At 40.4% G+C, this 18168-nt stretch overlaps 1 protein-coding gene across 1 annotated transcript in view; it reads left to right on the forward strand.

The window, feature by feature from the left end:
- The window catches only part of ZNF827 (zinc finger protein 827), an 80417-nt gene that overhangs the window by 50331 nt on the left and 11918 nt on the right, over positions 1-18168 (forward strand). Inside the window, exons 9-10 of the mRNA XM_029959601.1 lie at positions 15704-15841; positions 17389-17560. Coding sequence (XP_029815461.1) covers positions 15704-15841; positions 17389-17560 — 310 coding nt within the window. The remainder of the gene's footprint in view (positions 1-15703; positions 15842-17388; positions 17561-18168) is intronic.

Here is an 18168-nt window from a genome sequence, read left to right on the forward strand (position 1 = left end):
TAGCCTATTTCTGCCTCTGTTTAGGGAAACTTATTTCTGCAAATATGATTAGTCAGAACTATATATGCTCTTTCATAGGAGGTTTTACCAGTGACTTTTTCAGTGACATGCAATCTTCTATATGTATATTAGAAATGCCTCTCCTTTGTAACTAGAACATGCTGATGACTCTCTTGCTAATCAAATAGTAATATGTTTTCCTTTATAATTTCAGTTGATGACTTCAGCATGCAACAGAAATTCCTGTTCCTATATTCTAGGCATATGACCTTGTAATCTGAATTGTTTCACTTGTTACTCTAGCTCTCAAGATTATTTCTTTAATACTGTGAAATCTCTGCATATTGATATTGCTTTCATTAATGCAATTCTGGTTCGAGTTTTTTGTGTTAAAGCTATTAAAGAGTATTTTTGAGTACAGTGGGTACAAAGTTCAGTCCTTGAGATTTAAGCTTAGTGGCCTCCTCTGTGCAAACCACTTCCCTTCATAGCCATTTTATAAGAAAATTGCAACGTTGTGTATTTAAGTGGAAAAGCACTCTTTGTAGGGCATTAAGTATATAAGATCCCCAAGGAGTACAAAATAATTAGGAAAGATTATTAAAAGATGTGTGAAAGTAATGCAGTGATCAGAGCATTTAGTGGAGAGAAAAAAAAAAAACACCAAAAAAAACCCACCAAAAAAACCCCACTAAATAACTAATGATATATTGATGGATTTGGCCTTAAATAAAGGTGAAGTATTCCTGATCAGCAGCAGTATCAGAGGCAGGAAAGTCAATTCTCATGGGTAAGCTGTTAGGTCTGGTACCCAAGGAAATAACAGTGAAATCTCCAACAGCTGTCAGAAAGGGACTCATCAGACCCATAGAAGTCATGGTATCTCCCTGATAATCTGTGGTGAATTCCTAATACTCTGAGAAGGGAAGAAAGTTGTTTCCTATAGTCTATAGATGTGGGGAATTGCTCCCCTTACTTTTTCAGGTATTTTGTATGTTAATAACACATTTCTGTATTAGTATCACTGTCCAAATAAGCTCACTTTTACTCAAAAATGGAAATAAAATAGTTTTGATGTCCACATTAATCAAACTCACTTTGCTCAAAAATTACCATAGTATCAAAGTAATATCTAATACAAAGCCATATCCAAAACAATTCAATAATTTCAGCTGTCCCCTGTAAGAATAGCAAAATGGCCTTTTCTACCCTAGCAAAAGTGAGGGAGAAGAAATTAATATTTTCATTTCAAACAGTCACTTTAAAAGGACACTTTATCTTCTGTTTTATAAGACTCTTCTTTTGACAGAATAGAGTTTGGTTTTATGTCAGACTATCCAGTTCAGTTCAGATCACTAGATAAATTAAAAACCTGATCTTATGCTGATGTTCCTGACCCTTAGCCAATCTTTAATGTGTTTTAATAGTTTTCCACTATGTCATTGACTTCTGCAAATCAAACCTGCCTTCATGAAATCCAGATGAGTGATATTCCCTACTCCATTTCTGTCTGGTTCATTAATATTGGTGAAAACTCTAGCCATGGGTTTTTGGGAGTATTTTTTCTCTATGCATATCTGTGTGTCACATAATATTTCATTATTTCCTCTCCTGTTCACCAAAGACCTGGTATTCTCCTTCATGTGCTCTGAGCGCTAAATATTGGAACAATCCCATCTGTAGTGGATTAAATTTAAAACAAAAATACCCAAAAAACCAACAGCATCTTTTTGTGTAAATTTGCTACTACTTGCAAAGCCGTAATTTTGATGGTCATAAATGAATTTCACATGGCTAAAATAAACTTGTGGAACTGGAGGATATAGGATTTGGGGAGTTGTAGTCCATAAATAGCCCTCATTTATTAAATTTTGCCACAGCTAAATTTACTGGTGGTGTTTGTTTCAATAAAACAAAGCCAGTAAATCTTCTGTGCTTTAGTACCTTTCTGAAATGCATCAGAGCCTCCTCTGTCATGTGTGTCCACACTCTTTACTGACCTGTAAGATGACAGATAGGCCATTCTTCTTATTCAGAAATGTCCAGAATCAGTAGCACGATACTTAGTTCAGTAGAAATCTGGAAACATAGCGCAGAAGTTTTGGGATTTTGGTACTGTCAGTTGTTTTTTTAATGGAATTAGTGAGATTTTCCCATCTTTATGATTAGTGAACTGAGGTAATATGTGTAACAAAGTTTCCAGTATTTTCAGAAGTACATGCTATTCAGCACACCTTTCTTCTGTTCCTGTTCATACTCACACCATCCTTTTCACTTAGAGGTGAACACCTGCCTGCCCCCAAGGCCTCCTCTGCACATTCTCCAGCACAGCAGTACTAACATCTGTGTGGCCACATTGTCAGCCAGATCAGGGGAAGCAGTGAGCTTATCTCCTGGGTTTTTTTTCCTGAGAATTTGTGGGAATGTTGGGGTGTGAGCAGAGCAAAGGCAAGGCTGTACCTTTTGGCCATGTGAAATTTCAGCATTTGTGTGAGACTGATATGTCTGTGACTGCACTTAATCTTCTTTACTTTCTTCTGTTAGTGTAGTTGGAAAATACCTCCTGACGGTTTAGAGTTTGAATCATTTATCACTTGAATGTGATAAATAATCAAGCTGGTGATGTTGTGCAGATACCACATTATTTAATATGAGTTTGCATGTGTCTTCCTGCCTAATTCCTTTTTAAAGATGCTTTAAAGTTAATATGACTTTATTGAGTATAAGATTAGAGTGAATCCAGCCATAGTTGCCATTTCTTCCCATGTTGCTGGTGATAGTTACCTTTCTTGGTCTCTTTTAGCCTGCTGCTAGACTTTCTCCTTTTAACTTAACCTTACAATGTCCCTGAGACCACTGTAACCACGCTGCAGAAATGAAGGGACAGCTTGAGGGTTCAATTTCTGTGTAGGGGACTGTTGCCACTTCTGTCACCCTGGAAAATGTCCTTAGGTCTTAGGGGACTGTGAATCACACAAACCTTGAGGATTTCTGCTAAAGTGATCAGAGGAAATGTTGGCATTTAAATTGCCCTTGTGTAGCTTCCCAGCTATGCACCCATGGAGTTAATTAGAATGATTCACACCTTCTTATAGTTGTTTGCTTACATCTGCCAAAAAAGCTTCTAACCTCACATTGTGAGTAATCCTCTGTTTACTGTAGGAAGGCTTTCTTTGTGGTCCTAAATGCTAGAATTTGTAAAGGAAAGCTAGGGTTTAAGAGTATGATTACAAGCAATTGATTTCTAATTCATTCAGGACAGCAAAACCTGCAGAATATTATTTTTGAGAGAATCACAGAGTGGTTGAGGTACGAAGTCTAGTTCCACCACTTCCTCACAGCAGAGTTAACTTGTTGCTCAAGGCTATGTCCAGTCAGGTTTTGAATATCTCCAGGAATGGAGACTCTGGGCAACCTGTGTTTGACCTCGCTCACCACAAACAAAAAGTGTTTTCTTATGTTTAAATGGAATTTTCTGTGTTTTAATTTATGTCCCTGCCTCCTCTCCACTGTCATCTCTAAGAAGAGCCTGACTTTACTTTCTTAGTCCCCCCACATCAGGTATTCATACAGGTTGGAAAGATACCACCAAGTCACCTTTTTTCCAGGCTGAACAGCCCTAGCTCTCTCAGGCTATCCTTGTATGACAGATTCTCCATTTCTTTAATCATATTTGCCAGACTTCAGACTTCTTTGAAAGTCTAAAAGAATATTTCCAGTTCTTGGCAGTTGTTTCTGTCCCTGTGATGGAACAGCAATTTTTATTGCCAGTGTAGTTGCAAAGGGGGAGTGCACATGCATGTGAATTGGCTTACAAAGTGAATTTTTTTTCCCCTCTTGCTTATAAGCATAAGCATTATTAGCGCTTATGATCATTTTATTTGCTTTCAGTTTTGGTCTGAGTTATGAGCTCTGCCCACCCAAGACATTAGATATCCCCTTCATTTTCCTGATGATGAGAGTGCCTGACCCCTATTGGCTTCCTGGCAGGGTGGAAAAGTGAGAGTGGCACTTAATTCCCTCCCGAGGCATGCTCCATCAGGCACTTGGTCCTGCTGTTCCTTTCTATCTTGGTATTTCTGTGAAATGTGCTCGGTGGAAGCGGCACTGGAGGTAGATGCCACACAGTTGTCACTGCCCAGAGAGCACAATGGTAGGTTCTCTCAGTCCTCAAAAGCGACCTTTTAATGTTATTCTTCTTCTGGTACTTGGCTTGGCTTAAGATTCAACCAGATACTCTTCTTTTTGTGTATGTGTATGCATGGGTGTGCATGTGTATGTGTGTTTGTGTAAAAATCCATGCAGATGCATGAAAAAAGAGTATTGGAGAGATGTCCCTCTGACAAATCCAACCGGTGTGACAGCTGAAGCTGATGGAAGGAAAGTTTTTGTGACAGAGTGGAGAGTGGCAGATTGATTTGAGTAACTGATTTTAGTTCCTCATCTCTAACATCCAATTTACTTTAATTCTTCACACAAAGAGAATGTCCTGTGGGTACACATTGACTGGTGTACACTCTGTGCTCTCTAGAAGACTGTGAGCCATCGTGGTGGCTCTCTGCAGTCTAATAGCAAGTGACAGATAGCTGGCGAGTTGTGGAAAGTGATTCTAGGAAGGTAAAATAGTTGGACTGCTCTAGAAGTGGGCTGTGCTTGGCACAGTTCTCCAAAGCAAGACAGATTTTGCAGAATTTGTTCAACATAATTCAGTGCTAAAGTGCGTGATAGCAGTTCTGGCTCTAGCATGTTTTTTATCTGTCGCATCCTGTCTTCAGATTCCCATGACTGTCTGCCTGGGTGCAGCCTTCCCTCTCTGTGCACCCAGCTGCCTTGACAACCACTCGGCACCACAGCCATCGAGCAGAGGGTTCCAAATTCCCGGTTCATTTCATGGCATCATAACCACACATTGGCTGCAACTGATTACAGCATTGCGTTTCCTTTGCAGCTTTTTCTGGGTCTGCTGCCAAGCAGGTTTGCATCTCGTGCATGTGTGTTGCAGACCTGTGGCACAGTAACAGAGACTATGTCCTGAGCAGCCACACAGTTTTCATAACTAGAGAAGTCCCTCTCAGAACGGAAAATATTACTACACAGAACAAACCACTTCAAAGCATCAAACGGCCTCTTGCTCCAGCATGCACGGTGTGTTCTCTGGCTAAAATAGAAGTGAAATGTGCAGCATGTGCATAGTTGTTCATGCCTTAGGTTTTTTTCAGCAATCAGTATTTATTGGCCATTCCCACAGCAACTGAGGGGAATGTGATCAGGTCCTTCTGAGGGACCTGTTAAACTCCCGGTCAGTTGGCCAGTCTCTCTCTTGATGAAGCACAGGCTAAATAGCAGGGCTTTGCATGAATTGCTGTGGGCATATGGAGTTTGCTGCACTAATTATTTTGCCAATTGTTTACAGGACCTTCAAGATGAAAGGCGTTAATTAGTACAAATAGAAAGACACGCATTCAGGTCCATGTCTAATGGCTGCCTCGAAAGGCACTTGACATCTGTCTGAAAACTTGTGTTTCTTGTGTTATTATGGGCTGCCTCTATGCGGGATAAATTTTATTTTCCCTCTAATACTGTGCAGTCTTCTCATACAGACAAAAATACTAATTTTTTATTTCATTTCCCTTTTGTGTTTGTTCCTCCTAAAGCACAATCAACTTATGGTAAAGGACAGAAAAACAAAGTAATTTCACTCAAAACAAATACTTTCTGGTTTCATTTAGAATAAACCCAAACTAGACCCCCTTCATTAAACCCAGCAAACCAAAAGCTGTTGAGAAATATCACCAGCATAAAATCCAAACCAAAATGACCAAAGTTAACAGTTTCATCCCATGTGACAAATAAAACTTAACATTTGAAATTTTTTACCCTTTCAAACAGCAGATTTTGGCATCTCTTATCATTTTTTGATAAGTTTTCTGAATCTCTAATAGTTACTCAATAGCAAGTGACATTTTAAAAAGTAAAATAATGGTTGCTATAAATATTTGTAAATATATAACACAAGTGGAGGTCAAATCTGAGAAGGGTTTCCTGAGCAGCTACACTCATCCAAAGTACTCATTGGGAAATGTGGGATTTTTGTCTACCATGTATTTCTTCTGGGAAGTGAATTTGGGACAACTTAGGGCTGTCCAGCAAGTTCTTGGGACCTGTGTTTTGATGCCGGTGACAGAAGATAATTTGGGACAAGAATGACCACGAAGTGGGTTTTAGGAAAGGAAGAAGGGAAAACAGCAAAATAACACGTTGGCTTCAGGAAGGACAACTGTAACCAGCTTGGAGATTTGTAGGAAAGAAGTCTTAACAACAGCTAATGACCTCTTGAGTTGAATGAGGCTTTGGGGGCTGCCTCCCACAATATGCCCATAGTAAACAGGGAAACCAAGGGTAGGCACAACTGTAACTATGTGGTGAAGTGTAGCTGTCAAACCCTAGGGACCACATGCAACTCTGAAAGAGTCTGTGCTCACTCTGGTATTCATCATTCCTTTTATTGATGTTGTGGGTGATGGAAGAGAAGGCCTGTTCATTAAATGTCTGGGTGACACCATGCACAGACGTGCCATAAGCACTTCAGAGGGCAGAACTAGAGTTCTGTCTTACCTTGAGGAACTGAAGAAACAGCCTGAAAAATAGCAGCCAATGCAGTGAGGACAAACTCTTGTGCCTGGGGGAATGGGGAGTGCCACAAAGAAAGGGGAGGGATGAAAGCCCTTAAGTGCAGCTTAAGGGAGGGATGTGGATTAGTCTTGGTCAGACACTGTGTGTAAAGCTGACATTGTAGGCATTGCAGAAAGGGCAAACATCTGACTGAGATGTTGGGAATGTGAGGCAGACTTGGTAATTCTGCTCTGCAGCTGGAGCCCTGAGTTCAGTTTTGGGCTCTGTAATCCAAGAACAATGTGGAGAACAGCAGTGGTCAGAGGTTTAGAAAACATAAGCTGTGCATAGAGGTTTAAGAGTTTTGCCAATTTATTTAGTCTGGAGAAGAAAAGAGGGGAGACATGATAATGGCATTCAGATATGTAAAATGACAGCTTTGAGAGGAAAATAATAAACCTTGCCTGTGTTAATGTGAGCAGAATAAGGAATAACAGACTTAAACGACAGCAGAGGAGATTGAAGTTAAACACCAAGTAAAATTTTCTAGCAATGGGATGGTTTTGCACTGGCACAAATGTCACAGGAAGCTGTGGAGCCCCTGTCATGGGAGAGTTTTTAAAATAATGTTAGACAAGCACCTGTCGGGACTGATGGGTAAATCTGGTGTGTGGCTGGTGTGTCTTCAGGCGAGGGAGAGACAACCTGGCCTCCTGAGGACCCTTCCAGCTCTAATTCTGTGATATCAATTCAGTAGCAAAGGTGTAATGGTGATTAAATAACCTCTTCAGAGAGACTTGATAGATGAGGTATTTGGTTTATAGATACTCAGCATGCTGTGTTTTAGAGACTCTGCATCTTATTCAAACCCATCTCTAGTTTCATAACCTCTTTTGTCTTTCTTAATCTCAGAATCTTTTGTAAACTTGAACATCAGCATTGAATCAGACTGTTTCCTGAATATGAAACTTTTCCAAATGCAAGATCAACATGAAATAGAAAGACGGGTTTTAAAATTACTTTTCTTGCTCTGCAAAAGAAATCACTCCTGACATTTCTTTTTAGAGTTACCTTGGAATTCTCCAGACCTCACCTATCTTGCCTTGTACAAGTTTGTCTTCTATAACATTTGTCTGCCTAAGAGTAAATTAGATATAGAATTCATTAGCTATTTGGACAGATGGATAGATGGATATAATGACTTTTGTTTAAAAATAATCTAAGCAAAGCTGAGGACAAGTTTGGGGTTTTTTCTTCTACAGCATGATTTCAATCAGAGTAAAAATTTGCCCTAAGTTGTTGCTGGGTGTTTTAGTTGAGTTTGGGGCACTCATGGTGCTCACTGGTGCCCTGAAAATGCAACCCAAGCAGATGGGAGAATTATGCAGAAAGAAAGGATGTTTTGCAGGGATGGATGTGCTGGTGATAGGAGAGAGAGCAAGGAGAGATGTGAATATCTAAAAAGAGCGAGTTAAGGGCTCCAAGGCAATGGCAGATTCAGTGCTTATCTCTCAGGGAATCTGCAATAAAAGCAGTAAGAATGTTTTCTTTCACAGCAGCAACCATAAGCAGCTTGCTGAAACAGGTAAAGGTGGATCTGGCCAAATGTTTGTAGTTACTTGTTCATCTTGTGTAATTCTTTCATGTGAGTACAGTCAACTCAGGAAGAGGGACTCTGTCTGCATTTGGAGCTTTGTTTTCTATTCCCCCCTCTGAGGTTTCTGGTCATCAGCTTCCTCCAGTACAGAAGCTTTCACATCACTAAAAAAGATGCAGAAGGCTGGAAAGAAAACAAGGAAAATTTTTAAATGCCCCATAATGGTCCTAACTGTTTGAGTGATTTTTTAAAGGGTTTCTTGGAAGTGTGTCCTAAGCAGAATTGTAGGAAAGAAATTAAAAAGGTAGAAACCTATTGACCTTGTGGAAATGAATTAATTTTGGTTTAAAAATAACAATAGGAGCAAATTATCCTTTCATAAGTTCATATGAACTCAGTGTTGTAGCACCCAAAAAAAAGTGTTACAAGCAGTGTAAATGCTTGAGATAAATGTGAGGGCCACCTGCTTGGGAGTGAATTAGAGAGAACTTACCTAAGTCCATTATGGTACATCTTACTGTTGTCAGGAAGATACTTTCAGGAGGAAATGAAATAAAGTATATTATGCAAAAATAACAGAGAACATATTACCATGTTTTTCTCTCAATTTGATGTCATAGTGTACATGGTGTAAAAATATTTTCCAATAAATGACTGCAATATTATTGCAACTTTAGGGTTCCTTAAAAATCTGCAACTCCAGCCACCTTGCACAGAATTTACATACTCATTTAAGTTTTGAGCTGGGGATTTTCTCTCTTCTTGGTTGTTTCTTAAGTTTTGAGCTTAAGAAAACAGGCGACAAAAGCAAATTTCAGAGCTTTGTAATGCAGATGAAGGTTATCAGAAGCTGGGTGGTTTGCTCAGAAGTTGACTGTTGTAACAGTGAAGTTAAAATAGGTGCTAGTTTTGCCACAAAGGTGGAAGGTGGGGAGTGGCTTTTGAAGTCAGTGTGTCCCAATCTTGTCTTTGCCCTGACTTCCATCACCCTGCTTCTGACTGTCCATTTTTGAGCAATGGACCCAGTCTTAGCAGTGCAGTGGGCTTCACTGTTCTCCTGTGTTTCTCTAAAAAGTCGACTTTAACGTCCATCTTTTACCTGTTTGTATTCTTTTCCCAAACCCCGCCATCTTTATCACTTCTTGGTGACCTTTTCAAGTGTTGTTGTCTATGGTTCTACAACTGGAATACTTTTGAACACAATATTATTGTTTCTTTTTGTGGGCAGTGCAAGCTCTTTTATTGAAATATTTCCAACTTGCATGGCTGCTGTTTTTAGAAAGAGCATCTCAAATGCTACTGATACATAAAATCACTTGGGTTCTATTTTCTTCCATATCAAGGATTTTTAAATTATCATAACATTACTGCTTTTTACCATGCTCTGTAGTAATGTTAAATATTTGCAAAGCCTTTGAGATAAAAATAAGAGCATTAAGTGGCAAAGTTTTTTATTTGGAAAGGAGATTTTCTCTGCTTCCTCTGTGGAGTTGTTCTGTCATTCAGACTGATTATGTACTGATTTGTGGGGAATATAGAAAAATTTTGTGGCAAGAAAGCAATTGCTTATCTCAGTTAATAGTGGACGAGTCTGCTCTCAGTGAAAGATATATCCTAAACTAAGACCAGACAGGATGCTGTGATGCAGGTGGTGACAAATGAAGACTGCAGGACCAGTCAGGATCACTGATGTCTTAGATAAGTTGCGAGACATATCTTCCTAGGGAACCACAGTATCTGGAAGGATTCCACTGTTTATTTTAACTGACTTACTAGAAATAAGAATTCTGGTCCTACAAATAAAACCTTTGTGGAAGTAACTTGAAAAGGGAGTAAGATACATAGTATTTGAAGCACTGCAATTTTGTATAGTCAATATATTTTTGAGCTTGGGAATCTTTCACAGGCTCTCTGCAAACAAGCTTGCAACAGAGCCTTAATTACATATTTCATAAAAGAAGTTCTCAATTCTTAAATACGGTGTGCTTGCCAGAGGTGATAGATGAGCATGTAAAGGGACGGCTCCAAAGCAATAAAATGCATCTTTGATGATGGGAATACTACAGAAAGTAGGAAGACAGTATAATAACATAGATAAATGCAGACAGAAGGAGGAAAGAAAATTTCTTTGAGCAAATAAATGTTTTTAAAGCAATGTTTGTGTGGTTGTCTGACCTTAATACCTTGTTTCTGAATAAATAATTTTTTGAACTTCTTGTCTTTTAGATGTAACAAAGCAGAAATAACCTTACAAATGGAACAAGCTTTTGTGACATTCCTTTAGAGCTGCATGCAGTCCTATTTACCTCTTGGGTAAACATGGGGTACTCAAAAGATCACAGAGGACAGGCGAGCAGCAATTCATGTCAGGCTGGTAGTAACCAAAAGTTAACTGATGACTGTTCAGTGTCCCAAGTCTTTCAAAGCAAAGTGAGATGCTTTGCATCTGCATATTACTGTTCATTCTCTTGCCATGAGCTCATAGAAACCTGGTTACCTTGTTCAGCACTGTTTCTTAGTCAGTTTATTAATATTCTGGCTTGGTAAAAATTTTTAGGTACGTTCTTCCATGGGAGCTTCCTTCTGCACCTTGTACTCTTCGCATCAAGTTTTGTCCTCTGGAGGATGAGGAGGGAGCTACCACACACCTCCTCTCCTCTTTTTTTGTATCATCTGTCATCTGCCTTTTCCTAGTTCAGAGTTTAGCCATCTCTCCCTCTTAGCTCTCAGCCTCACACTGGGTTCTGTCACCAGAGCTTCTGGACATCTGACTTGTTTTCTTCATCACATTTGGCTTGCAAGCAGGATTTATTGAAAATATTCTAACACTGCTCTCTATTTTCACAGGATTTCTGTTCATTTAATTTTCAGAATTACTTACCTGATATCTTCTTGACCATCTACGTGGTGTCAAGCTGTTTGAATAACCCAAAATACAACTATGACATACACTTCCAGAAGAATAGAGAGAATTTCGACCTTCCTTGTTAACACTTACCAGCACCTCTCACTTCCATCTCTTTAAAGAATACTTATTGCAAAGGACAATCAGTTTATATCTGTAGGATTCCATCTGACCATAAGGAACCACCCTTGTGGATTTTGTTGCTTCCAAGGTCAATGGGAGGTGTGAAGATAAAACAGAGAAGCAGCTGTTTAAGTGAGTTATAGGGTGTGAGAGCAGACAGTCAACCAGCAAAGGTTATAAATATGAATTTATCTTCTTCGAATGACATTTGAGCATACTTTTTGTTTGTTTTCTTAGCTTTGTCTTTTTCACTTAAATAGTGGTTCCATTCTTTCCATTGTTAGTATAAGGATAGAAAGTTAGGCCTGGCATTGAAAAGCAGATTAAAACATAATGTAGGATCAAACACTGTGAAGCAGTAATTGAAAAATACATAAGCTAAGTAAAAGAAAATAAGTAAACAAAGTACCACATATCAGAGTCCAAAGTCAGTCCCTGGGAACTTTTTGTGCCTGACAGCCACTAGCAGTCACAAGGCTGCATTGGTGACTCCAAACAGTTACTTATGTATTCAGGTCACACTTTGTCCTCTTCTTCAGTTACAGCTTCAAACAGATATGGTATCCTTCTCCAAGAATATCTTGACAAAAGACAGGGTAAAAACTTGTCAGAAGGGGTGGTTATACACTCTCCATATTTATATTACCAGTTTGAGGAGAAGAGGAAAAAAAGAATCACTGAATGTGAAAATTGAAAATAAGTGTGTGTGTGTGTGTGCAGTTATGCCCAATTGCTCAGGAAAGGGGGAAATAGTAACTCTTTCAAGCTGCTGTGCTTTGTTTGCCAGAAATTAATCTATTTGGAGGGCCAAGAGGAGGGACAGAACAATATTTCTGCAACTTATGTCCACATTGTCCTCACCTCAGGGAAAACACAGGTGGTGAAAGTCCTGGCAGTTCCTAACCCCTTCTTGGACAATCAGCCTTATAGAGCTACTCATTAGGAAGCTGACTTAGGGTCAGTAGGGAAATGACACCAGGTGATGCAGAAGGGCAGGAAAGGTATCCATAAAGATCTATTTCACTATATTTAATTAAATTGTATGTAAAAGTCTTACTTCTTAACAATTCTATGCAAAATTATATAAAAATAATTCTATCACTAGCCTGTAATATACTGAGTTTCTTTTCTGCCTTTCTGTTTCTTTTTAGTGATGTACTGGAGAACTTGGAGGCCTTTCATTTTACTGTGCATATTTTGTTTTAAACTCCAAAACCCATACAGAAATGCAGTCTATTACTTAATAGACTTAATATTACTTAATAAGTTCAATATTATTTTGTCATGTGTGCTTTTCTAACAGAGAAGTTTTGAAATTTAAAGCAGAAATCAAGTCCTTTTTTGTTTGGCTGGGGTTTTTTTGTTTTCCTCTTTATTTTAGGATAGGGATGTCATAGTGAAAGATGGATTTCTATGAGACATCTCTCGCAGTGGTGATTTATTATTTAACTTTAGTTGGTCCCAGTCTGTCTTCTTCCTGGCCAGTGTAAGGTATTCTTAAAGGATGACGATGCTGACTGTCTTGGTAGAAGGCTTTGGGATGCACAAACCTTTGGAACACTGTGCACAAACCAGTGTTATGGTCTCAGAGTCACTGGACCTGTCCTCACTTTGCAGAAAACACCATTCCCCAGCATTAATTAGAGATAGAGCCCAAGGACTGAACGTGCAGGTTGGCTCCCATGATATTGCAGGTCACTGGCGAGGTCAGTTGCTGGGCATGTTCTGGGAAGATTTCTAGACCACTGTATGGACACAGAGCTCCAGTTTCCAGGCTGCAGACAAAGCTGCCCAGAGGGTAAGATGGGTGGAAGTAGGTGGTTTTTCTTGGAGCTGAGAAGTCTCTCACAGAGTGCTGAGGCTCCTCTTGCAACAGACACCAACTCTTGTTTGCCATGAACAAGCTAAGAGCCCTGCTGAACAGAAAAGGCACTTTGCTACAGGGAGAATAGTTGGTCAAAACAGAAGAAAGGAGCACTGTAGTTAAGGACTCCAGGAGTAAATCTTTAAAGTAAACAGAAGAACTTTCAAAACACCTACAGTATCCTCTTTTCATCAGTGAAAAATATGCAGCAGCTTTGCAAAGGACTAGCTTTCACCAGCTCAAGGTAATCAGAAAGCTGCTATTTTTCCAGCTTCCCATGAGCTTCCCAGAACAATCCATCACAGAGAAGAGGATATTTTATTTCTTTTTCATAAAATATAAAAGAGGGCTGATGACTTATGCTGAAATGAATTGTTAAGAGACTTATTTACTTAATTGAGCTTGCTTGTTTGGTATGTCTCCCAATTAATTCATTTTTGTTGTGACCATATTGAAGCAACCTACACCCTTGCGACCTTCTCTTATAATTATTACTATTTTCCTCTTTTGAAGCACTGTTTTGATTATGTACTCAAAAATCTCCACTAAAATATCTGTAGCATTAGCACAGAGATTTTTCCATTGTTTGGAACTCAAGGATAGTAACAAAAAGAATCGTTCTTTATTGAAGTTCTTGGAGGTTATGGGTCACTTAAAGCCCTCAGGGGATGGGGGGTGTCTTTCTTTTTAATTTCACAAAATCACTATTTTGAATAGGCAGAGCTTGTTTTCTAGCTAGAAATTCTTTTAAGAAAAATATGTTGTTGGTTGGTAACACTCAGAGGTGCCTCACAATTCCTCTGGTGTGAATATTGTACATATTTCAGGGTCACAGGAGAATGTAACAGCAGCAGAAAAGGGGCTGGCAAGTATGACCATCCTGAAAGTTGCTGAGATTGCTATGTGGACTCTCTGCCCCAAATGAGGCATTGTTTTTATTATTGCTTAAATTAAATACAGTATTTGACAGCTCTTTGCCTAAACCACAGTGGAGTCATCTGGACAGCTCTCTGTGAAGGAGAGGCTCTTTCAGTCATGGCAGTCACATTTGCAGTGGTGGGAGACTGTAAATGAGGGTTTGCTGATACAAGGGAGATGTTTATCCCTCAGTGATTCATTGGATGAAGATTTTGCTGGTTTGTGCCAGCCTCCACAACAAGTAAATTACGCTCAATAAGATGTTTTTGGACTCCTGACCCCAGCTCCTTTCCCTCACCCAGTTTAAATGAAAATCCCAGACAAGTGGTTTTCCTCCATCATGGCCTGTGCACGTGCACTGATGGAGATAGTTCTGGGCAGTGATCCCACAGGTGGTGTCAGTTTGGAGGAGGGTGCTCTGCATGTGGCAACTTTCATTCCAGTGGAACTGGAAGGTCTTTTACCAGAAGTAGGTTTTACAACAAGCCCCCTCGCCACTGGCTGCTGTGTTTGGAAAGCTGCAGAGTACCCCTGTGGTTTTGTGCACCTCCTACAACAGCAGTCCCTTCTCCTCAGGCAACAGGACTCTTGCACAGAGTATTTTTTTGCTCAAGACTTGCTGATACTGTTTCTCTGACTGATTTAAGTAGTTCCACTGCTTTCCCCAGTCTCTGTCTGCTCTCTGCTCTCTTCTGTCCAAATGGAAACTGGCCATGCTTTCAACTTCTTGAAGCACTGTGTACCTTTTTTCCTTTTCCTCATTCTCAGTCCTTTTCTCTCTACTTCCTTACAGAGTGCCTTCATATCTGTGCTTTATGCTCTGTGGAGTTTCTTTTTTTTTGTATTGCAGACTCTCTCTGTTCCTGAAACAATTAAAATCACTTCTTTAAAGATAATGGCTCGCTCTGAGTTCCAGTTTTTCAGTAGATGGCCCTCTAAGCTGCTGGGGATTTTGATGCCTGAGGACAGCAGGTGCTGGGTAGAGCTTGCCTAGGATGCCAGCCACACACTGATGTGCTGTCTTCTTTTTTTAATGTTTTTCTGAGCAGTCTTCTGGTCTTCAGTGACAGACTGCTCATGTACATGTCGATGTGACACTTAAGGACCTGGCAGTGTTAGGCTAATGGTTGGACTCAATGATCTTGGAGGTCTTTTCCAACCTAAATGATTCTATAATTCTGTGGAGCAAAAATTGCTGCATCAGTAGAAAAGAAACAGTCTGGAAATCTTCCTTCAGCCATGACTAATAATCCAGTGTAAAAAAATCTCAGACCAAGCCTTCTTCATGCACCAGGCAAAGGTGGGTGACTGGAAAAGACAAAGCAGTGGTCTTTCCACAAAAGCATAATTACAGTTTAATAATTAGAGTTTAATAATTAGAGTTTAACCTTGCTCACTCTTGACTTTCTCTCTTTACGTAATCTGGTTCAACTCTTTGACTATGCCTGTGTCCAGAGCACTTTGGCTAAGCATTCTGCTTTAGAGTATGTATGAAAGGTGCTGTATGAAAGATTCATTTCCTTTCCATCATTGGGAGTTTCCTTTTTACATGAACCCATGTGCCAGATCACACAGCATGCAGCCAAAGAGTTGCATTTTACGTGACACCTACAGGGCTCTACTGAATGAAAGCTGCAGGTCTTCAGCGTTCTTAAGACAGAACTTTGTGTGTTTTTTGGCACAGAAACGGAAAAGCTGGGGCTGGAGGTGGGGAATGGATTGCCGTCTTGGAAATTTAACGACCAGCTCTTTCCCTGCGACGTGTGTGGAAAAGTGTTTGGTCGACAGCAGACTCTGTCCCGGCATCTCTCACTGCACACAGGTGAGCCAACGCTTTTTGGTTGTTCCAGCACTGAGGAATTCTGTGTGTTCATCACTGTTTGTTTAAGGGGAAGAGAAAGAAGGTAAGGCTCCTCACACTTACAGCAGAATCAAGAGCAGTACCAGGACAGAATGTCAGAGTGGTATTTAGGGAGTTAAATGACATTCTATTTCTTTGCAGTCTGTAATTTATCCTTTCAAAATGTGTAAATTTGAGTTTGTTCAGGTTCCAGTACACCAGACTGTAGATACCAACTGGTTAACCAAGCCTGGAGTTTTGAAGAGAAGGCACAGCCTTTTATGGGGACAGGTTTGGGGTTTTTTTGGACAGGCACATCATTCACCTGATGAGCTTTTTAAATGTCACTGAACAAAAGATTTGGCCATGGTGTTTCAGACCTGTGAAACTGAAAGGATTTAATGTCTCATTCATCTTTGCTCCCATCCTACAGTCCTCAGAGGAACAGGGGCTGGTTCTGCCCCATATCAACTTTCTTAAAGTGAATCAGCTTCAAATCAACTGAGACAAACAGAGCTTATATACAGAAGATGCACTCTGACAGCCTGATGAGGTGCACAGCACAGAATAAGACTTGAAAGCGAGAATTTCCTATGTACTGCTGAAAAATACTGTTGGTATAATGCCAGTGTATGTTGTGCCATCTAGTACAGCCGTGCTGAGAAGGTTCAGATGCTCTGTTCTGTGACCTCTTGGGGTTTCCTTGGTCCTAAGCTGCTCTACTGAATGCCTCTCCCCTAGCACTTGTAGCAGTATTTTTCAAATTTAGAGCAGCAGATTCTCAGAGGAAAAGGCTGTAAAAGGTGATGTAATGTTTGGTTATTTTAATCAATTCTCCGCAAAATACAGCCTGGCACACATACAAAAACTGTGCTGCCAGGTCTTAGAAATGTTTAATGTAAAATAAAAAAAAAATAATTAAATTGTGAAGCATCAGAAACTCATGATGAATTTAATTTTTTTAACTGTTCTTTAAGTGAGGTTTTTTCATTAGTTTATGCTTGGAACTGGACTAATGATACAGTGTTACCTTTCCTCCCCTTTAAAGTTAAATTAAAGGATCCTTTTCATTGCCTCTCAGTATCACCTTAGATTTTAATACAAAATCATGAACTGTCAGTGATCACTGCAAGTGATCACATGGGCAACCTCAACAATTATTAAGCCCAAAAATCCTATAAAGATGCTAGGTAAAGCAAGTAGTTTGAGACTATTGACCTGTTTCTCCACTGGCTTTGCTGCAGCTCTCAGAGCAGCAGTTGCCCCAGTTTTCCAGTTTATAAAGTTTTATATTATCTGACTACAAATGGTAGAGCAAATTAAAAAAACTAGCCCCAAACTGCCTTCAAATTAGTTTTTTTCTGAGTAATTGCTGTGAACTCCTTTTAAAATGTCGAGCTTCCAAAGTACCTCATCCCGAAAGCTGCTCGGAGAAACCCAAAGGAATGCGTGCTCGGTTACTGGCAGCTTTAAAAGCAGCTGGCTCCAAAACGAGGTGCACATTTAGGGGTTTCTCTCTTCTTTTTCAGAAGAGAGAAAATACAAATGCCACTTGTGCCCCTATGCTGCTAAGTGCCGTGCTAACCTGAACCAGCACCTGACTGTGCACTCCGTGAAGCTGGTGAGCACAGACACCGAGGACATCGTCAGCGCTGTCACGTCCGAAGGCAGCGACGGGAAGAAGCACCCTTATTACTACAGGTGAGGACCCAGGCAAGGGCTGGGCACCAGACACTCTTATCTGCCTGCTCAGGGCACGTTACAGGGCCACCCTTCTGGTGTTGCAGGGTAGAACAGTGATGGAAGTATTTGTCTTGCCCTCACCCGGCTTAGGCTGAGCAGCAAAAACCTCGCTGGCTGCCTTGTGCTGTTTGACTTGGCTGGCCATTGGGAAGGACTCTGGGGTTTGGCGTGGGGTTGGTTTTTTCAAGTGGCTTTGTGAGGCAGCTGGGCTCTTCAAAGTGTCTTTAACTCTTTATGCAGTGTTCAGTTAAGTTTTGTGTTTGGAAACACCCTGTTGTGTACACAGATTCACGGATTCTGAGCCAGCAGTGTGCCCAGGTGGCCAAGAAGGCCAATGGCATCCTGGCCTGTTTCAGGAATAGTGTGGCCAGCAGGACCAAGGAAGTGATTCTTCCCCTGTAGTCAGTGCTGCTGAGGCCACACCTCAAGTACTGTGCTCAGTTCTGGGCCCCTCAGTTCAGGAAGGATATTGAGGTGCTGGAGCAGGTCCAGGGAAGAGCAACGAGGCTGGTGAAGGGACTGGAGCACAAGTCCTATGAGGAGAGGCTGAGGGAGCTGGGGTTGTT

This window comes from Manacus vitellinus, unplaced genomic scaffold (genome assembly GCF_001715985.3).
Source record: "Manacus vitellinus isolate BGI_N305 unplaced genomic scaffold, ASM171598v3 scaffold_0_pilon, whole genome shotgun sequence".
Taxonomy (NCBI): domain Eukaryota; kingdom Metazoa; phylum Chordata; class Aves; order Passeriformes; family Pipridae; genus Manacus; species Manacus vitellinus.